The 22,094-nt window shown below is 52.7% G+C and overlaps 1 protein-coding gene across 8 annotated transcripts in view; it reads left to right on the forward strand.

Annotated features, from left to right (window-relative positions):
• LOC135245621 (CUGBP Elav-like family member 2) overlaps positions 1-22,094 on the forward strand; it is a 67,076-nt gene that overhangs the window by 30,457 nt on the left and 14,525 nt on the right. For all 8 annotated transcript variants that reach the window (XM_064318781.1, XM_064318777.1, XM_064318776.1 and 5 more), the window contains 4 exons: positions 14,276-14,469; positions 17,091-17,173; positions 19,783-19,831; positions 21,925-22,059. In XM_064318781.1, coding sequence (XP_064174851.1) covers positions 14,276-14,469; positions 17,091-17,173; positions 19,783-19,831; positions 21,925-22,059 — 461 coding nt within the window. The remainder of the gene's footprint in view (positions 1-14,275; positions 14,470-17,090; positions 17,174-19,782; positions 19,832-21,924; positions 22,060-22,094) is intronic.

Here is a 22,094-nt window from a genome sequence, read left to right on the forward strand (position 1 = left end):
ACGCGAGTTCTCTGTGACCTATATTTTTAAAATACATTCTGTGCCATATTCAGACTTCCCTGACGTGTTGATTGTCAGACGAGAACAAGCGTACTTTAAGGTTCGCTTCCGGGCTGTTCTGCCAGGACTAGTGGTGTATCTTATCCTGGAGCTTCTCTTTTTTTTTTTTTCTTCTCAGCTATTATTTGTCTTTTTATAATTTGCCACCAGGGCCCAGGGCTGACAGAGTTGCAGCAGCATAGCCAGTTTCTGCTGTAGCCCATGCTGTGTAGGAGACTGCAAAACCAGGTCATGTGCATTAAGCAATAATTTTACTTATGCTGCATAGTCTCTCTCTCTCTCTCTCTCTCTCTCCCCCTCCCCCCCCTCCATTGCTGTTATTGTATTAACCTGTTCCACTGTGCTGTGTATTCATTTTTCAGCCATTGTCTTTCCTTTTTTGTCTTTTTTGTACTCCGACGTACGTCTCTGAACAACAGTCAGTCCTCCTCTACAGGAGTGCCTGTCGCTGCCTGCCGAATGTGATGAAATTTCTTATTAGACGCATCACCTGAGGGTCTCTCCCCGCTCCCTACCCCCCCCCCCCCCCTCTGATTCTGTAGATTCCCCCATCTATATCTGACCCTTTAGATGTCATATGCTCTATATGCCATCTATATATAGATGTATACTCAAGCATAAATGCATGCGTGTACACACACACACACACAGACACACACAGCACCACACACACACACCATCACACACATCGACACACACATCACAACATGTCACACACACACATCACCACACACACAGTCACACACACACACACACACATTCACACACACACACACACACACACACACACACACACACACACACACACGTCTTTGTGTGTGTGAGTAAGTGTGTATATGTACACACGCGCAGAGAGTGAGGCTGTTGCGTAAAGGAGAGGGCTGTTTATGGGGAAACCTACCTGCCCGGCTTCCGTGCCCCCAGGCTCAGCGGGGCTCCATTCACCGCCATTAATCTGCAGCATTCTGCCCGCTCCTCTGCCTGCACGTATGGACGGGTTGTGCCGCCTCTGGTCTCTGTGGACATGTTTACACTACACACACACACACACACACACACACTCTCTCTCTCTCTCTCACACACCCTGACACTGTCTCACACAGACACACATACAGACTCTCTCTAACACACACACACTGTCTCTCTCTCTCACACACACACACACACACACTCTCTCTCTCACACACACACGCACTCAAGCAGTGCTCAGTTGAACGCTCGGCTCAGAAACCGCATGGTCTCCCCCGTCATCTCTCGGGCCCGAAAGGTCAGTTTCCCGCTTAAGAGCGCGGTGGAGGAAGCCAGCGGAAACGCGCAGCCCGCGTTTCACGCAGAGCAGGCGCGGCGCTCAGTCACCGATCGTCATATTGCTGGGATGTGCTAGTCTAATCGCCCGTGTCCACCTCTAGCCCGTCCGCACGGTAGCGCGATTAGCGTTTACGGCTCTGCCCGGCTCCCGTTGTGAGCCGCACCGCTTAGCTCACAGAGTTAATACAGCAGGTCCGCCGGCGCGCTGCCTGTGGCCTGTGGGCTAATAGAGCGGAATCGCAGCTCGACAGGTTTCCAGATCCTTTTTTTGGTCGCTGCTAGCTCGCTAGCGTATGACTAAGCCTCTGGGTGAATGCCCACTGCAGTCCGGCGACAGGAAGAGAAGGTTCCTCCGTCTTTCTGTGAACCGCTCTGCTTAACTGCCCTCCGCTTATTAGCTCCCGGCTGAATGGCTTATAGCAGCGCAGTGCAGTGGGTAGGGAGCCGGGCTCATTACTTGGGCTGTTGGTTCCCAGGTGGTAAATATCCGGCTGTATAAGCGGATGGCGTGTTAAAATAGCCGTGCGAGTCACTCTGGATAAGGGCGTCTTCTCAACGCCTGAATGAAAATGCAATTTAATCTGACGGCCCCCCCCCTCCCCCTGTTCCACACATCAGCTGTGACATTTCCACAGCTATTAGCAGTATCGCCATGGCGAAGGTTGGTTTGCCAGCCGTAGCGAACGACCGACGAGATTCACGCCGGAGACGAGTCCGGAGAACTGGGTCCCGGACTGGTGTATGGCGGTGCGTTTAGCCTGTCAGCGTCCGATTGGCCTAGCCAGAGCATGGCGGCGGTGCATATCGGTGTCTGCACCGAACCGCCAGACTGCCGGTCAAACTCTCATATCGCCGTCGGCCCGGCGACGGGCCGCCTGCCAGACGGCGTTCCTTCCCGTTAACCCTTTAACGTGCGAGATCACGAATAGGTCATTAGAACGCTCGTAACCGAACATTCTGCCGCTGATGTCACAATCGCCGCTGGTAATTGAAAGCACGGGGTTCTAGAACACTGACTTTTTTTTAGAATTTTTAGGGGAGGGGAAAAAGCATTCCGATAAAAGCCTGCTCTTGAGAGGGTTTAGCGAAGCCGAGCGATCGGACCGCAGCACGCGTGGCGAATGGGTTAACGGCTCCGAGTCCTGCCCGCCGGGCCCTTCGGATAAATGCGGCGGATGAGTAATGCAGCGGGTACGTAATGCGTCGGGCGCACCAGCCCACCCACCTCTTACAGTTTGGAACAAAAGCTGAGAGTTCCTTGTTGTAATAGAGACGGGGGGGATCGCAAATGGAAATGGTTATTTCTGCTCAGGGAATGCGCACAAACATTTTGGACGGTTTCTTTCTCAACCTCGGCGTAGAGGTTGGTCATCTGTGCCGTTTCCGGGGGTATTGCCCCTGACTCCTCGCAGGTGGCCCCGCGGTAAAGCAGAAACGCGGGGAGACCGGTTGCCCCGACGATTTCGGAGCGGTGGGTGCCGGTGGCACTCGTCCCGTTACCCCGGCTACGGAGCGCGCGAGGGCGCTAACGTTAAACGCCGACGCGTTAAAAAAGCAGGGCGGGGCGTCGAGCCGCGAGCGCGCCCCTCCGTACGTCTCGATCGGCAGGCTAGCGTACGGTTAGCACGCCTCCTTCAGCGCGCATGAGAGAAAGGCACGCGGAGGTGCTGCACCGTAGCATTAAGCAACGTGCTATGCTAAGAGGACCCGAACAGCAAGCCGAATGCACTGAATAATTGAGTGTGAAATGCTATACAGTGTTCACAGACTGTGTCCCATCATGCTTTGCAAACTGGTGGTCTGTGGGAACCCCCCCCCCCCATTATCAGCAGAACAGGGGGGGGCTGTTCTGCTGATAATGGCTGGCGCGTGCCGCCCAGCCCGCTGCTGAAAGCCAGCCCTTAATTGGAAGTCACCGGTGCGCTTGTGGGTGACGGGACCCCAGTGCCCGTCGAGCCTCCTCAGAGGGAACGGGCCACTTCCGCGAGGCGGCACACCGAGGCGGCAGACTCCTCTCCCTTAATCCTTTCAGGTGTGAGGTCACACGTGTGCGATTTAGAACGTTATTAACCGAACGTTCCGATGCTGATGTCACAATCGCCGCTGTGACGGAACGCAGTGGAGTTCTGACTTTGAATGTTGAAGTAGCATTTTTTTTTAAAACCCACTCTGCAAAGGCTTAGTCTATGGCCTGTATTTTGTCAGAGCTGACCACCGGTGTTCGCCAGATTTCAGTGCCCAAATGACTTTATTTAGCGCGTTCAGGCGCGACCAAGGTAGCATTAAGCCGCAGGTGTACCCCATTTATTATCCGCGAATGGTAATTGGCAGCTCCAGTTTGACCCTGTTCGTGTTCAATTAAAATAGTGTTTGCTCTTGCTTACGGTCTGCCTCCGACAGACCCCGTTGCTTAAAGCCTAGTTTGGCTCCTTTTCTTCGCCTTCGTGGCGGTCGATCGCGCTGCTTGCTACCCACGCCCAGCTTATCTGCAGGACCCCAGCGCCCTGCGGCCCCCGTAAGAGCCCCTTTACTTTCGCTTCCATGTCTTATGGGAGGATTCCACCCCACGTAGAGTGCAGAGATATAGCCCTGAACTACTGCGCACGCTTCAGCTACCTGCTGTGCTAGGAAGTACAACGGGCGGGCACTCGGTCCATTAGACAAAGGCAGTCGTAGGTTGCCGCTCCTGCTGAATACAGACGTAGGGACTGGGCGCTGCTATTTTGCCTACGTTAGCCTAATTAGGCTAACGTCACTCGCCAAGAAACAAACCACTGAAGAGAGAAACTAGGTTCATGGTGTTCAGTTCTGTTTACTTTCATGCTCAGGTTCTGCTGAGATCTCTCAGTAGACTGATGTTAGCCAGCTGTTTGAGGCTGTTATGATTCAAATGTGGAATAAATCACATTGAAGCTTGCTAGCTAGTTAGCAGTGTAATGAATCAATAGTACACATTTTAGTTAATTTTTTTTCAGCTAGCTAGTGTCAGTGTATCTACTGTTGGGTTTGGCTGACATCTTTTTGGTGATTACCAGCCCGTTGTCATTCGTCCTTAGAAACGAGAGAGGGTAGAGGTGTACAGCTCTACCGAATTCGCCCCTTCCACTGCCGACATTTCTGTGCGATTGCTTTGGGCTGCCGCTGAGAGACTTGACTGGTTATGCCTTGATGTGTTTAAATGAGGTGAATGTTTTGCGGTGGGATTTCCCCTTTAAGCTGTAAAGCTATACTCTGTTTAAAGGCCACAAGCAAAGACTAAAGGGTGCTTTCAGCCTGTTTCCCAGGTCCCCCTGTGTATGCTGGCTCCCCCCCCCCCAGACAGTCACTTACCCAATTAAGCTTGTTGAAAACCCGTTTTAAGTTCTTTAATGACTTTTCCCCCTTAAACTTATCTTAAGGGAACCCTGGTTTTGACTCATTGCCAGCCTTTGGCTTTGAACATTTTTTAACCCCCATTGACCAGGTGGCCACACTTTCAGCAGTTCAGCCCCCCCAAATCTAATTGAGCGAATGAGAAAAGTAACCTCTTTTTCCGAAGGAGCGATTTTGCATGGGTCGATCGGACTGAAACACCGGGGATGTGGATGTGGGGGCATTTTGTCTCCGCGGCTGCTCTGCTCCTTCTGACATAATGTGGTCCTGTGAGGGTAAATCATCTCTCGGCAGACATTAAAAGTGTCTAATCAGGAGCGGTTAAGGGCTCATTATGATCCGCAGGTCGCGCTCGTGGTTGGAATGAAGACTAGCGCGCACCGCTCAGCCTCAGGGTGCCCGAGTTTGGAGCGCACCTGCTTCAGAGGGACCGTTAGGGGCTAGGAGGGGCTAGGGCCTGACACCACTGTAGGGCGTAGCGCTACCACGTCATTATTTGAAGCGTCCAACTTGTCATTGGCCAGTAGCTATGAAGTGTGTGTGTGGAGGGTTGGGGGGGTGGTGTATTGGCTAACACCCTGGGTGAATTTCATGGGGGGGGGAGGTTTCAAGCTCCCACCTTTTTTTTTACAGCGACCCAATCGCCAAACCAAATGCGGTTACGGCATATTTCACAAAACGTTTGCCGCAGTCAGCCTGGCAAAAAGCGAGCCTGGGGCTACAGCGTCCTGGAAAATATTGGGGAAAAACTCGCGGATCAAAAATTTGGTTTGACGTGACGGTGCCTGACTCCGTCGCCCGCTCCCGCGCCCCCAGGCCCTTTTGGGTAAATGGCGCTTCTTTGTAAGTGATGAATTATGCAGTCCGCTCCATTTTCCAGGCTTCGCAGGCGGCGCACCAGAAACACTGCCGGTGGTTTGAGGAGGGGGGGGAGGGGCGGGGGCGGGGCCATTAATCGGATGATACTTGTGTGTTGGAAGTACTGGGGTCTCGGTAAGGTAAGTCCAAGTCCCGTTATTGGCTACGGCTATTAGCCTGTTCGTTCCATTTCTGCGGGGGAGTAGCTCTGTAAGTGACACGCTTTAAAGCGTTTTCCTGTTCGAGAGGCCAACACGTGGCTCCTTTTGGTCATTTGGCAGGAAGGGGTCTGTGCTGTGGACCCTAAATGCTGAGGCTGAATGACCACACCAGCATGTTAAGTCTGTAGACTTAGCTGGTCACTCCTGCTAGCATTGGTAATTAAATGGTATACCTAGCAGAGCTAGTGTAGTAGCATTGCTAAGTAACTAGCATGTCTTTTTTTTCTTGGAAGGCCACTATAAATGACAACACTCCAAAAACATGGTTGAGCGAGTTGATTTGTTGAAGTTCACTCTGGGAGCGATGGTTACTGTGGCCCAGCTGAATTGTTGTTTTTAAGCTGGTCGGTTTTTTTTTTGGTTGCGTTGCGGTTAGAGCCGGGACTTGGCTCGTCCTTTGGGTTGCCATGGCGATAGCTCCTCCCCGGCAGTCCTTCGGTCCCGCGGCTCTCCTCCAATCGGAGCTCAGCCCCCCCCCTGCAGCAGGGCGGAAATCGCACGGGCGGAGCGCTCCTGCTTCAGCTGCCCCTTCAGCATGCGGCAGGTGGGGGGGGGGGAGGATATGCTCATCTTACCAGAGGAGGGGAAGGGGGGGGGGTGCAGAGGAAGCTACATTTTCTCAGCCTGGTGTTGCAGCGAACTGCCAAGAGGTCGGCCCAGTCCTGCAGCCGTCCCTCTGGCTTCGCGCGTTTCCCGGGTTTAACCGCCGGCCCTTGCCTTGCCTAATCCCGCCCGGGGCGCGTGTAACGTCCTGCGGCTTTGGCGCCTCGTCGCCAGCTCAGAAACCGCGGTTATTCGGATTCGGTTCAAGCAAAGCTTCCTCGCTGGCGTTCTGCCCTCGCGTCCGCGGCCCTCCGCTCCGGCTGGGCGCGTTATTGTAGTTTCTGCGTAAGGGAGGCTATTTTTATACGTTGCGGCAGAGCGCGAGCACGGCCCGTCATGTCGCTTGCTTGGCTAATTGGAGGTGTTTGCGCTGAGGCTGATTGGTGTCGGCGTCTGTCACTGCTGAAGCTGATTCCTCTCTAGCGCTGGCGCTGTGGGCCTCAGGGCAGGTGGATGTTGTCCAATCCGTGCCCTGCCTCTCCCTCTCTCTCTCTCTCTCTCTCTCTCCCCCTCTTCCTCCCTTCCTCCCTTTCTCTCTCTCTGTCTCTCACTCTCTCTCTGTCTCTCTCTCTCTCACTGTCTCTCACTCTCGTTGTGTAAACCAGGTGAAATCATTCTGGCCTCGAGCAATCAAATGCCTGGAAGAGTAGTCATTCAGAGTCCCTGAATCATCGTCATCATCGTCTTTATTATTAACAGATGCTAATAACAGTAATAATAGTAATAAGCAGTTGGAAGAGAAAAGCAAAGGCCTTAAGTAATCAATATGTGGCCGTGGGCAGTAGTGGGGAAAGCCTGTTCTGGACTCTGATGAAAAGGCTCTTGGGCCTATAGCCCGACTGCACTGTTAAGCCGTAAAGATGGCCGCAGAGACCGGCGCAGAAGGAAGACGGGAGCTAACCTGCCCTCTCTCCTCCGTATCGCCTTCCTCTCCTCCCCCATCACACGCGAGCGTTAGCGCCGCCCCTGTTAGCGCCGCCCCTGTTAGCGCCGCTCGAGCGTTAGCGCCGCCCCTGTTTGCGCCGCTCCAGTGTTAGCGCCGCCCCCATTAGCGTTGCTCCCGTTAGCGTCGCTCGAGCGTTAGCGCCGCCCCCATTAGCGTCGCTACCGTTAGCGTGTCCCGCCTGTCCCTGGCCGTCGCGCGGTCGCTCCTGCGGTCTGTGTAATTGCGTAATTTAATAGCCCCCTCGAGCAGCGTCTCGAGCCCACGGCTCCTGCACAGATCTCCCACCCCGAGCGGAACCGTCAGCATGGAAATCTATAGGCCATTAATTAGGCCTAATTAGGCCGGCGAAAATGATTACTTTACCCGGCCCTCCTGCACAGGGAACCTGCACTGCACTTCAGTGTCACACACACACACACACACACACACTGTTATTCTCTCTCACACGCACATGTGTGTGCTCATAGACGCACACGCTTTCCATCATTCCCTCTCTAGCTCTCTCTCACACACACACACACACACACTATCATTCTCTCTAGCTCTCTTTCACTCACACTGTTTCTATCATTCTTTCTCTTTCTCACACACTTGGGACCCGCGGTTTGTGGTTGAACACCGCGTTTCTACCCCGGCCTTCGCTGCAGAGGAGGGGGGCCTGGTCCCATCAGGTCCAGCCCCAGCTGACACAAAACGTCCTCGCAATGTTGCTGCCGTGTCGTGGCGGTGCTGTTGACATGGACAGGACGTTTCAGTGACGACGTGAGGACATGTTGCGTGAGGTGTGGGAAGACTGCACTTCTTCCACGGTGCGGCGGTCGTCTCCCATTGGTTTGAGGAGCTGTGACACCGGCGTGATCCATCGCCGAATCAAAAACAATTGATATCCCAGTTTCGACCTCACCTCGAATGACCTGTTCATAACGCGCACGGCCCTTGTAGCCGCAGTCCGCAAAACGGTGGCTCAGAAGGGGTGGGGGCGGGAACGGCGCAGCATCCGTTCCGGACAGACTGCGGCAAACGCGCGGGGAGGGGGGCGGTGGAGGACCCCCGCCGAGCACGCCGGGGAGCGATCTCTCCTTTCAATCTCGCCAAAACGGCCCGTTGGAGGGGGAGGAGCCGTGTGGGACGCTCGTCAAACGAAACGGGGGGCCGGCAGACGGGGGGGTTTGATTGGAGGCATTGTCCTCTCCCTCGCCGAGTTTGACATTTTCGCGCGCGCATCTCTCTCCAGGACCGCATCCCCCGAAAAATGAAATTGCGACGCGGCGCGCGACATTCGGGGGGGATGCGCCGGGGCCCGTCTCCCCGAATGATTGCGAAGGATTTCCACATTGTCTGCTCTGATTCGTTTATTTATTTGTTCGTTCGTTTATAACCGTTTGCCGGGTTGCGCCGAGACCCACGGCGGCGCCTGGTCTTCGCTCGCCTCCGCCGGCGTGACATTTTTATCCCGATTTAAGAGATCGTGCTGCGACGAGCACACGTTGTTCCGACTGCGCGTTGCTGTCTGCGGAGGTAACCAGGGACTCCGATTATCTATAGGCCATTAATTAGGCCTAGATTAGAGAACCACCGAATTGACGTAGGAAACGGTCCCGTTTGCTCATTACGAGCAACCCACAGGGCAGCGATTGGCTCGTTTCATCCTGAAATTCCAGAGGCATGCTGGTCAGAGTAGTTTTTTTTGGCCGGCGTCTTGTGTTGGGCGCTAATGGAATTTGTCATGTGGTGAAAATGCTAAGTAAACACAGGTTGGCCGTTCAAACCCCCCCTGCCCTGGTGCTTCCTGCTCTGTGCTCCCATGTAATGTAATGTCATGTCATGTAATGTCTGTAATGCTGTGTGTTTTCTCCCTGGCCGAATAAAGCCAAAAAGGAAAAATATGAAAGTAAGACGGTCTGTGTTCTCTCCATAAAAATAAAATGCCGTGCTAACCTGAGAGTCGTTCTATAAATGTGAGAGGGAATGTTCGCTAACACGGTGTCCTTCTCGTATTTATAGAAAGCACACTCGTGGGTTAGCTTAGCTGTGCTGCCAGGCAAATTACCTCACTGCATTGACAGATTGTTGTTTTCCACAGAACTGCTAATCGGCAGCTTTCCTGTCTAATGTTCCGCGCAAAGACACTTTGGCCCCCTTTTCTGTTTTCTTTTTTTCTTTTCTTTTTTCCTTTTTTTTTGGACGCTTTTCTCCCTTTCGGGGTAAAGCGGCTCGCTAATGCAGCTTTATTAGTCCACGTGACGCCCTCTCGAAAGTCGTCCGGGGCTGCTGGTCTCCGTGGTTACCGTGAGAGCGAACAAACCCGTTCGGTGCTGCCGCGTGTCTAAACGGTACAGTGCCCCCCCCCCCCCCGGATCTCTATTATTGTGTATTTGTCACACTGAATGGTAGCAGATCTTTTGACAAAATGTAATAGACCAAGGGAAACAGCCAGTTGAATATTAACCTGACTCTTATTGAACCTTAGCATCAGTGTGAAGTAGTCACCACAAGCTCGCTGTGCCACCATCAAAGGAAATTCCAGACGAGATGAGGAAAAGGGTTGTTGAAATATAGCAGCCTGCCATTTCTAGGACTCCGCTGAGCCGCAGTTAGAGGCAGTATCTCCAAACGGAGAACACTTGGAACTGTGCTGAATCTGCCTAGGAGTGGCGGACGCGGCGGCGACGACTCATCCAGGAAGTCGCAAAAAAATCCTAAGAACCGCAGGGCCTCTGTAGCCACAGCTAAGGTCAGCGTTCATGACTCCGCAATAAGAAAGAGACTCTGCAGAAATGGGGTTCGTGGGAGAGTAGCCATGTAGAAACCAAAACCAAAATAAATATTATTGCTTGTCTCATGTTCTATGGGCAGATGAGTCAAAGGTGGAACTTTCTGAGTGACACGGGTCCTATGATGTGTGGCATGAAGCTAATACTGAACTTTCGCAGTAAGAACAGCATTACCACGGTGGTGGTAGTTTGATGGTGTGGAGATGCTTTGCTTGTTGATTATTGAATCATGAATTTTGATTTGATTACTGAACCTGCTCTGTACCAGAAACTTGAAAAGGAGAATGTCCAAAATGTCTCTGAAGCTTCGAAACACAGTGGCAGGTCCACATCTGAATGGCCGAAAGGAATTCAAGTTCTAGAGTGGCCTCGTCAAGGTTCTGATTGACATGGAGGCTGTGGCAGGACTGTGCGGTGTTTATGTCAACCTGCCAGTTTGTCTGAATTAAAGCAGTGCTGCAACCAAGAGTGGGCTGAAATTCCTCCACAAAGAGAGAGGCTAGCCAATTATGGGAGGCGTTTGGAGCGTGTGAGTGTCTGTGTCTGTGTGTGTGTGTGTGTGTGTGTGTGTGTGTGAGTGAGAGAGAGACAGGGCAGGGGTGTCAAACTGTAGTCCCGAAGGCTTGCAGTATCTGCAAGTCTTTGTTTGTTTCTTTTTTTCTGCAACCAATTAAGGACCCGAGAACGAGGTTTGTGCCTTCGGGCCCGGTGCTGAAACGAACCAAAAACCCACCCGATATTGCTGCCCTGGATCCTGCCGCTGTTTCTGTGCGTGTTTGTGTGTGTGTGTCTGAGTGTGTGCGCTTGTTTAACAAGTCTTTACCACCGTGTTTTTTCTCCTGAACTTATCTCCCGAAGCTGTCATTGATCTGATCCCAGTTGCCGTGCCAACAGAGCTCGGCCCTGGGAAATAAGGACGGGGCGGTTTAGAACGGAACCATACGCGGCCGAGAGAAAAGGGGGAACACCGATCGGGAATAAAGATAAAGATAGTAACGTTAGTGATGGTGACGGTAATGTCGTTTAGGTTATCATTCGTCCTCTCCAGTGGACGCACCACCCTGGAGGCTGAGAGTGGAGGAATGCCTTTGCTTCCGAGCCAAGTGTGTGTGTGTGCGTGTGTGTGCGTGTGCCTGTGCGTGCATGGGGTTCCTGCCAGCTCCGTCCCAGCCATAGAAAAACTCATGGTAAGTCCCAGCAGTTGAAACTCGGGCTGATGTCCGTTTCTGGGCGGAGTTTAACCGTGCGGCAGTCCTGACTCACTCTAGGCCCTGCCTGCTCGCCCCATCCCATCCGACCACCACAGCAGCAGAGAGGACCGGACCCGGCGGCCATCTTTTCCCCCCTTTGCTGCCAGTTCAGCTGGTGAAATCTCCGTAGGAACTGCGTTGAAAGGAAAAGGGCGTGGCCCGTCTCCCTCGGTTACTCCGCGTTGCTTTCTAAGAGCCAGAAGCGCGCGCACGCGCACACACACGCATACGCGCTCGCGTTTTCGCTCTCTGCCCCTCGGCTTCCCGAGAAGGACTGGGGATTGGCTGCGCCCGGGCGCTACTGGGCATGTGCAGGACCTGCGTGTTTCTGACCGCCCCTTTTGGAAACAGAGGCCCGTGAAGCTGAAGGCAATGAAAGACGGTGCCAGTGCGCATTGATTCTGTGGCCGGATCTGTTCCCAGAGGCCCCCGTGATCAATGGCTAATGTGCTGCTTCTGAGGAAACGAGTCCACTGCATGTTTGATCTTTTATGCAGTGTGAACAAAAGGCTAGGGTGTGGGAGTGTGTGTGTGTGTGTGTGTGTGTGTGTGTGTGCGGCCATCTGTGTGTGTGTGTGCGCGCGCCCGTCTGTCTGTGTGTGTGCGTGTGCGTGTGCACGCGCTTGTGTGTGTAAATATGTTACTGTGTCTGCAAAATCTTGGAATTCTGGAGCCCTTATCAATAACCCATATTTGATGGGCAATATGTTACATTTACGTTTAATTTTATTTATCCAAGGTGATGTACAATAAGTGCATGTCGAAGGTCATTGGAACAACTACAGTACACAGGTCCGATAAGGTACAGTACTCATTTTGTAATGGTATCAAGCTAATCGTAAGTCCATTCACACAGTAGCTAGCTAGGTCAGAGAGTATGTGGCTTAACCATAAAGTGTGGCATCCTGTATTGTTGAATGTGTTAAAAAGGCTACCCGTGTGTGTGTGTGTGTGTTTTGTCTGATTGTTGGCTACGTGGATCATTCACTGTTTTCTTGTCCAGGGCTGTTGTCCAACCGTCTCGTGCACCAAATTATTTTCACCTGGGGCTTTCAGTAAAAATGCTAAATGGTCACCCTTTGACCCGCGGCTCGGCTACGGTCGACCCCCGGGGGTCAGAGGTTAACGGGAAGCACACATCGCCGGCGCACCTGGCGGCTTTCATGTCCTCGGTTTTTGCGGGGACCGAACTTGGGGTTCGGCGGGGGGAGGGGGGGGAGCGTGTGCGTCGGCGTGGGGATCAAATGAACTCGCGGCGGACGGTGATAAACCTGTAATCAGGCACGGTATGAAATTTCTAAAACGGCAGTTGTGTTGGTATGACGACAGCTTGTCAATGTGCCACGAGACTAGAAGAATTTTGCAGAGTGGGTTATAATGTGAAAAATTATGCCTTTTATAACTTCAACTAATTTAAGAATTATTGCTGATAACCATAGATAGACAGAAATGTGTCTTTAGTTTACTAGCCCTCCGTAAGTGTTTAAACCAGGGATGTCAAACTGAATCCCAAGGGGGCCGCAGTGTCTGCAGGTTTTTGTGGTTTCCTTTCAATCAGCTGCCAATTAAGGCCTTGAGAACAAGGTGTGTGGGTTTCTTAGCCAATCAATGACTTCAGTGGAACCAGTGGTGCTGGGAATACCCCTAAAAACCAGCGGACGCTGCGGCCCTCCGGGACCGGAGTTTGACACCTGCGGCTTAAACGAAAGCAGACAAAAGTCGAAGTGGTGATTTTGTCCACATGCTGGCCTGGCAGAGCATTTTCTGGATTTGTGGAAAATGAGCTGCTTTTCAGTAATCCTGCAGTCGGCCGCGTGTGTGTATATATTCGCTGGTTTGCTAAATTCAAGCACGGGGAGCAATAACGAGTGTCGAAATTCAAATGCGGAGTGCGTGCTGGTGAGAACTCCGCACGTGCAGAAAGACGGGGCATTTTGTCTAGTTTTGTTTTGCGGTGGTATTTGTGCCATTAACTTCAAAATTTGTTTTAGATTGCTTAGGCAGTGAAAGCAGTCATCGGTGTTTTTCTTTCCTATTAAACGTTTGCCGCTATGAATCATCATTAAGCGTTTTTATCGGTGGCGGTTTATGCGAAGAAAAAGAAAAAACGGAAATGATTAATTGGAGCGTTTCGGCAAACCGTGTCAGTGCGAGGACAGTCATAATTGCGTTCTTTATTTTGAATGAATGGAACGTTCTGTTGTGCTTCCGTGCTTTTTTTTTTTTTTTTGTAGACTGCATTGTGATGTCACACTGTGACTTCATCATCAGGAAGTGTATTGTTTGATTGGCGGCTCGTCTAGTTGCAAGTTAGCAATGTTAGCATGGAAGAACTGGTGTAAAAAAATGTGTACAAGTCTGTGTATTTCAGTTACTTTAATCAGTGCATTATTTACAAATATAGACGTCACTTTTAACCTGTACTGTAACGAGGAGTCCCTTTGAGTTAAACATTTTTACTATGGCGGCCTAAACACGTAAAAGGTCAGCGGTCAAATATGTTAAAACGACTGCGTGGAGTTAACACTACAGTAAGATAAAGACATTCACCAACACTGCGTTCAAGAGTGTGTGTGTATGTATGCATTCATATAGACGCACAGCGAACATGCAGGATGACTGTGCTCTCGACGGCGCCGTGGTAGCGTAGCCTCGCCCTCGCGCGGCGCGGTTCTGGGAGCCGCGGGGCGGGCGGGCGGGGGAAAGCGGATACGGGGCCGCTCCCCGGCGGCCTGTCAGGCCGGAGGCTCGATTTATGGGCTCGGGTGCCCTTTAGAACCTTCCAGAACGCTCGGGTTTCAGGACCCTTTTAAAATGCGACCTAAATGCGGCGTGGCGCTGGGAGACTGACCCGTTACCCTCCCCCTCCCCCCCAACCCGCAGTAACGGCAGCGGGAAGATGAACGGCTCCCTGGAAGACGTGGACCAGCCGGACCCGGACGCCATCAAGATGTTCGTGGGCCAGATCCCGCGGTCCTGGTCCGAGACGGAGCTGAAGGAGCTGTTCGAGCCGTTCGGCGCCGTCTACCAGATCAACATCCTCCGAGACCGCAGCCAGAACCCGCCACAGAGCAAAGGCAAGGCTGTGCGCTCAGACATGTACCATGTGCCTATACCACAGTCTTATTCTCATAAGGACATGCACCTGTACCTATACCACAGCCTTATTCTCATAAAGACATGCACCTATACCACAGCCTTATACTTATGAAGACATGCACCTATACCACAGTCTTATACTTATGAAGACATGCACCTGTACCTATACCACTACCTTATTCTCATAAGGACATGCACCTATACCACAGTCTTATTCTCATAAAGACATGCACCTATACCTATACCACAGCCTTATACTTATAAAGACATGCACCTATACCACTGCCTTATACTCATAAAGACATGCACCTATACCACAGTCTTATACTTATGAAGACATGCACCTATACCACAGTCTTATACTTATAAAGACATGTGCTATACCACTAGCCTTATCTCATGACATACCTATACCACAGCCTTATACTCATAAAGACATGTGCCTATACCACAGCCTTATACTCATAAAGACATGCACCTATACCTATACCACAGTCTTATACTCATAAAGACATGTACCTATACCTATACCACAGTCTTATACTTATAAAGACATGCACCTAGACCTATACCAGAGCCTTATACTTATATAGACATGTACCATGTGCCTATACCACAGTCTTATACTCATTAGGACATGCACCTATACCACAGTCTTATTCTCATAAGGACATGCACTTATCCTCATTAAGACATGTATGATGTGCCTATACCACAGTCTTATTCTCATTAGGTCATGTACCACGTGCCTATACCACAGTCTTATTCTCATTAGGTCATGTACCATGTGCCTATACCACAGTCTTATTCTCATTAGGTCATGTACCACGTGCCTATACCACAGTCTTATTCTCATTAGGTCATGTACCATGTGCCTATACCACAGTCTTATTCTCATTAGGTCATGCACCACACGCTTAGTCATGCAATGCTTCTATTTTTTTCCCCTGGAACAGTTTCCGTGAGACAGGTGGTCTGGGGACCCGACATTTCTGAAACTTCTCGGGGAGGAGATAACGGTTGGAGAATAACCGTGACTGCGCGAGCTAATTACAGAATAACCGTGACTCAACAAGAGCTAATTACGGCTAGCGTCCGGAAATAAACAGGAAGCAAGCTAATCTGCCCAGCTAGAACCACTCTGTGCACCCAGCTAATGATAGTTCGCTAAAGTTAGCTGGTTGGCTGATGCTACTTTGCCTTTCAGCTAGCAGTGCGTCTGGGATGGGAACTCGATGGCTATATTGAAGTTCTGGTTCATTCTGTAAGTTACCGATTAGGCGAAACGTTGAGAACTGAAAACTACCTCCTCAGGCTTACGTGAACTTGTATCACAGTGGTTATTCAGAAACCTCCTCGTCAGTAATCCAAACTGTGCTGCCTGTTTTTGTTAAATATAAAATACTGCTTGCCGGGTCTGTCCAACACTGTGCCTGGAGATCTGCCGCCCTGCAGGTTTTCATTATAACCCTAATTTGGCACACCTGATTGATTCTACTAATTAGGAGCTCAACGAGATCTCCAGCTGTTGAGTGAGGTGCTTTGTTAGGGTTGGGCTGAAAACCGACAGGGCTGTAGGCCTCCAGGAGCAGGGCTGGGCATCCTTGCTGTGCACGATCGTGGACCGCCGGGGTCAGGCGCATGTTGAGTGGCGGCAGTGCGCTGCGATTGGACGGTAAGCGCTGACCCGTATGACTGGCCCCGCCTTAAAACGATTCCCGCTTAAAGTGCTCGGGGTTTCATTTGATCGGCCATGGCGCAAGTCGAGCGTCGAACGGGCCGAGCCGTAAAAACGCGAGCGGGCCTGGTCTCTTACGCCGCGGTCTCTTCGCCCCCATTAAAACGGGCGCCCGTGCGATTGAGGAAATTCCCAATTTGCCCGGCCCCCCAAACGGCCTCTCCGGTGCGGGACGGCCCGGCGGTGCGGAGGCGCGAGGGCGAGCTCATCTTCAGCGCCCCGAGTCACTGTTTCGCTTTAATGAGGGCCGGTATTTTTAGCTGCCTTCAAATGGGGGCGGCTGTGCTGCCTCAGTGTGCTGCGGGGGGGCGGCAGGGGGAAGCAGCTGGGACCAGCGTATCCCACAATCCCTCATTCTAACGGCCGTTCGGCGCTGCCTCGGTCAGTCGCGGCCGTATCCGGCGCTCGAACCGGAATGCGGGGGGAACGTGCTTTTGTTCTTTTCGTCCCCACCCCCCCACCCTCGCTCTTTTTCGGTTAAGATAACAGCGGCGCATCATTACGAGGGTGTCCTCGTTAAAATGGCTCCTGGGTCTCCAGGGCTGAGGGGTGCGGGGGGCAAGCAGGCCCTGTCTTCGCTCTGACCCGCGCCGTTCTTCCTCGTTCGCGCTTCCGCGCGTCTGTCCGTCCGAACCTCCCTCCCTCCCTCGGCTCGCGCGGACGGCGTTTTCCGCGAGCTTACGCCGCGCTCGGTACAAGATGTACGGAGTCGCCGGCGCTCGGTCTCGTTCTGTTCCTTGTTCCTTGGAAGCTTGTTCCCTCTCGCGTTTTTTTCTTTCTCTCTCTCTCTCTCTCTCTCTCCCGCCCTCCTGTGCCCTGACTCACTTCCTCCCGCCTCTCTCTCGCTCTCTCTCCCTGCAGGGTGCTGTTTTGTAACGTTTTATACCAGAAAATCTGCTCTCGAGGCCCAGAATGCATTGCACAACATTAAGACCTTATCTGGGGTGAGTATACGTGTGTGTGTGTGTGTGTGTGTGTGTGTGTGTGTGAGAGACTGTGTTTGTGGTCTGTGTGTGTGTGCGTGTGTATTTGAGTGAGGATATTTGTTTGTGCGTTTGTCAGTTTGTGTAAGAGAGTGTTTGTGTGCCTGCATGTAAGGTGCGCGTGTATATATCAGATTTAAGTGTGAGTACGTGTGTGTATGCGAGTGTGAGTATGTGTATGTGTTTGTGTTAGACACTGTTTGTGTGTGCATTCATGTGTGCTTGTAAGAGATTTGTGTGTGTGTGTGTGTGTGTGTGTGTGTATCTATACGCGCCTGCATGTTTTCTCCTCCCTTTTTGGGGGGGGGGGTGGGTTGTGGACCTGCACTGAGTGGAGTGGGCGTGTCCGCCAGCGACGGCTGTAATGCAGCTCTGCGGTCGCGCCCCCCAGGCTGAGCCTGACCCCCCTTCCCCTTCCCCTCCCTCCACCCGCCCGTCACACAGACCCCGCCCCTCTCACGGGTCACGGCACCCTCTAAGCCCGCTTTGCCCGCTGACAATCTGGAACTGGCGAGTGGACAGCTTTCACAAAGCCGCCGCGTTTCTGCTTGCCTGGCCGAAGCTTTCAGCCGAAGAGCTGACCCAGCTGTGCGCCGCCGCCGCCTGAGCGGCCGTCAGAGAAAACAACCGCCGCTTAGGGGAGAGGGGGGAGAGGAGGGGGGAAGAGAGGGAGGGGGGGAGGGGGAGGAGAGGGAGGCAGTGAGGGGGATGGAGAGGGGTAGAGGGAGGGGGAGAGAGAGAGAGGGTGAGGAGGGGAGAGAGAGGGAGGGGGTGAGGAGAGAAGGGTGAGAGAGAGGGAGAGACAGTGAGAGGGAGGGAGAGAGGGAGACAGCGTTTACATCATAAAAATACGCAGCGTTTAAATGGCTTACAGACAGGTTGTTTTTGATGTCATCCAAAGAGAGCCTCCACTGGCAGTATGCGCGGTAATGCGGGCTTTCTGTATCCCCTGTGTGTGGATGGGGTCAGTGCATTTCAGAGCTGCACTCCCTCTGCAGAAGGACTGTTAACCCAGATAAAAGTACAGAAGTATCTCTCCATCGCACACACACACACACACACACACACACACGCAATTGAAAGCCTACACATGCTGTCATTCTTGCACGCACACACACACACACACACACACACACATTCCAGCAGAAAGTTCGCCCTAACCCTCCCACGCAGATGAGTTTGGCAGATGCCGGACTGACCTGACACACATGCACACACAGGCATGCGCACACACACACAGGCATGCGCACACACACAGGGCAGTTCCATTCGCATTACGAGTAGATTGAGCTTGCATATTCAACACGACTGGTCAGCACAGGTGAAGATGAGTGCAGTGGAGTTTGTTGTCAGCACCCGGTGATATGAGCATGAGGTTAGTTGCACACCAGGTTGATATGAGTGGAGGGTTTAGTTTGGTCAGCACCACGGGGTTGGATATGAGTGCAGTGGAGGGTTTAGTTTGGTCAGCACCACGGGGTTGGATATGCAAGGGAACGGTAACCCACCCAATTGAAAGTCCTTGCAGTCGGGTGCTAATACAAGCCTGCCCTCTCTTAGCCTCCGCAGATACGGCCTGGCTCACTAGCGGGCACTTCAAAACACGTGCTTTAGGTCTTTTTTCTCCCTCCAGTGGCTCGTAACAAGGGCACCTTTGTTGCTTATGAAAGTTAAAACATTTCCAACACAATGCAGCCTAAAGTCACTGACTTCCTAAGTAACACACTTAATAGCATTTATGAAATTAGAGTTAAGAACAAATACTGAGTCTGAGTGTGTTCTAAAAGTACAGTAGGAGGGAAGTCGAAAGTGATATTTAAAGCAGTGTATCGTAAACGCGATTTTGCCCGACGCAGTTGCAAATGCGCATTTCCGCCAAGGCTGGAGTTGGCGGTTCGCTGCTCTGAGAGAGGGGGGGGGAGTCTCCCGCTGAGAGAGAGGGCGAGCGAGCCAGCTGTTCGCTGGCCGGGGCGGGCGGACGGCCGACCGGCCCGAAATGTCGAGAGCGAACCCCGATGTTGTCCCGCTCCAGATGGTTGGCAGCGGGCCTCCATGACCGCTGGCGGTCTTTCCCCCGGGGAAGGACGGAGGAAACGGGTCTGGGAAGGCCCGGGATCCCGCCGTCGAAGTTCCGGCTGCCCGGGCCAGGCCGGGGGTGGGGGTGGGGTGGGGGTGGGGGGGCGTGAAACGGCCTTGTCTCTCGTCTAGAACGCTCCAAAACCCGCGCCCACGGCATCCTGGGAAGGAACAACAACAGCAACAACAACACTCTCGCAGCGCTGCGTGTTATAACTATGACGCCGTAAATTATATCAACCCCTTGCGGTTTGATTCAGACTTTTATTTTGACGGTGCTATTCAGCGAGATTTGGGGTCTGTTTATTCAGCCGAGCTTCTCCCAGTGCAGAGGTCTGTATGTCTGTCTGTCGGTCTGTATGTCTGTCTGTCTGTCTGTCCGTCCGTCGGGCTGTCTGTCTGTCTGTCTGTCTGTCTGTCCATCGGTCTGTCTGTCTGTATGTCTGTCTGTCTGTGGCGCAGTGTCTAACGTGCGACTTGGCTCTGTGTTTCAGATGCATCATCCCATTCAGATGAAGCCAGCCGACAGCGAGAAGTCAAACGGTGAGCCACGAGGGAACGTGGGAATGCCCTTATTTGGGCGTATGAAGGCAGCAACAGTCCAGCTGAGAGAAAATGTCTGACGTGGAGCTGTGATGCAGTAGACTCGAAAGGCCGTGTCGCTATTTGCAAAAGGCAGAAGGGTCCAGCGTGTGTCCGTCTGTCCGTCCTTCTGTCCAAGCGAACGGGTTGCTGGCGAGAGCAGGATGTGGTCATGTGACAGGCCTTCTCCCAGCGATCTGCTTCCGTCCAGCCTCAGGCCCGTTTCCGTCTACGAAGCACAAACGAGTGAACGTTGAATTCGTACAGCCACGTCCGGCAGGCACAGGGCGACGCGGAGTAGGGCGCCAACTGAATTTCGTACCGTTCGTACCGCCCTTTTTTGCGGTTTGACCAATCAACCGGCTCGCTCGTCATCGGCTCGTTCCGCGCGGCGAGAGTTTGCAGAACGCTAGCCGCGCGCGGAAACGGCCACGGCAGCGACGCCATTTCCTCCCGTTAGCCGCTCAGGCGGAGCGCTCCCCGAACGAGCGCATTATTGCAGCGGGATTTTTACAAATGTGAGCTTTCGTTTTTTTTTCCCCCGCATTTCCCCGGAGCCTCGAAAGAAGAAATAGGCGTTTTGTGTTCTGTTGGGTGCAATTTTTTTTTTTCCCTCTCATTGCTATTCCGTGCGAAAGCGCTATGGAGAGAAGCTCTTAATGTCTCTCCGGTGGGAGAGAGAGAGAGCCAGAGAAAACTACACTAATCTTGGGTACGTCCTGGCGGATTCTTTAAAAAAAAAAAAAAAAAACGCACAAATAAAACCACGGACTAAGCGAAAAATGCTATCGATTTAGCGCGGGCGCGCTAGCACGATATTCTGGACGAGAGCTTCGGCGCACACTCCTCATTAAGAAGCGGCTGGATTAAATTTGCTCTGGAGTGCGTCAGAGGGCCGGAGACGCATGGGTTATTAGACACGCACGCAAACGCAGTGAGAGCTCACACACACACAGTGCGGTCTCACCCAAACACAGTGAGGTCTCGCACACACAAACGCAGTGAGATCTCACACACACACAGTAAGGTCTTGCACACACAAACACAGTGAGATCTCACACACACACACACAGTGCGGTCTCACCGAAACACAGTGAGGTCTCACACACACAGTGACTTCTTGCACACACACACACACAGTGAGAGCTCACACACGCAATGAGGTCTCACACACACACAGTGAGATCTCGCACACACACACACAGTGAGTTCTTGCACACACACACACACAGTGAGATCTGGCACACACAAACGGGGCTCACTCGGAAAAGAGGTGTCGATCTCAGTGCGATCACCCTGGTTAAATAAAGGAGAAACTAACAACAGGTTTTAAAATGGCGGATGTTGACCCGTCTCAGGCAGCAAGCGGACATCTGCGGGAAGGCGAGCCCCGAAAAGGTCTCTCTCTCCCGACGCGGCGGCCGCCGCTGCCCTTTCCAAACGCGGCCCTTCTCCGGCCGCTCCAAATTTATAAAGTTCCCCGTTCTGGTGCGCGATGAATTATTTCCCGCCTCGCCTCGCCTCGCCCACAGGCATTCGGGTGGCATTCAGAACCGGAAAGATCCGCGGCGCCCCGCCCGAGAGCCGAAAAACAAAAACAGTCCCACCCCCCCACCACTCGGGACACAGTACTCTTACCATCTGAAAATGCGTCGTTGAAAATGAGGCCGTGTTATATACGATGCTCTTGGGGCAACTCTTCAGAGCATTTCCTTGGACGAATTTGCCTCAGCCCTCTGTGTGCTTGGGTCGGTTCAGTCAGCCCTGTAAACGTACCGTTTATCGTATTCGGGAAAGCCCACTGAGAAACGCGCTCCTTTTTTGATTTCGACGTCGAAGTTTCGAGACGACGGTCACGTGGTTTGAAGTAGTTTGCGGTAGACTTGATGAGATTCCGCTCTGCGCTCGAGAGGCCGGTGAACGCGTAGGACGAGGAGGAGGAGGAGAGGGAGGGAGGAAGGAAAGAAAGGGAGAGAGGGGGTGGGGGGGAAAGGGAAGTGTGGACTCAGACGGAGGGTGCAGGCTGATATTTTTTGCGTTTCCCCCTCCCGTAGCGGTGGAAGACAGGAAGCTGTTCGTAGGCATGATCTCCAAGAAGTGCAACGAGAACGACATCAGGGTGATGTTCTCCCCGTTCGGGCAGATCGAGGAGTCCCGGATCCTGAGGGGACCGGACGGGCTGAGCAGAGGTGAGCACCCCCCCCCCCAAATCTGGGCGAGATGC

The sequence above is a fragment of the Anguilla rostrata genome, chromosome 19 (assembly GCF_018555375.3).
Source record: "Anguilla rostrata isolate EN2019 chromosome 19, ASM1855537v3, whole genome shotgun sequence".
NCBI classification, from domain to species: Eukaryota; Metazoa; Chordata; class Actinopteri; order Anguilliformes; family Anguillidae; genus Anguilla; species Anguilla rostrata.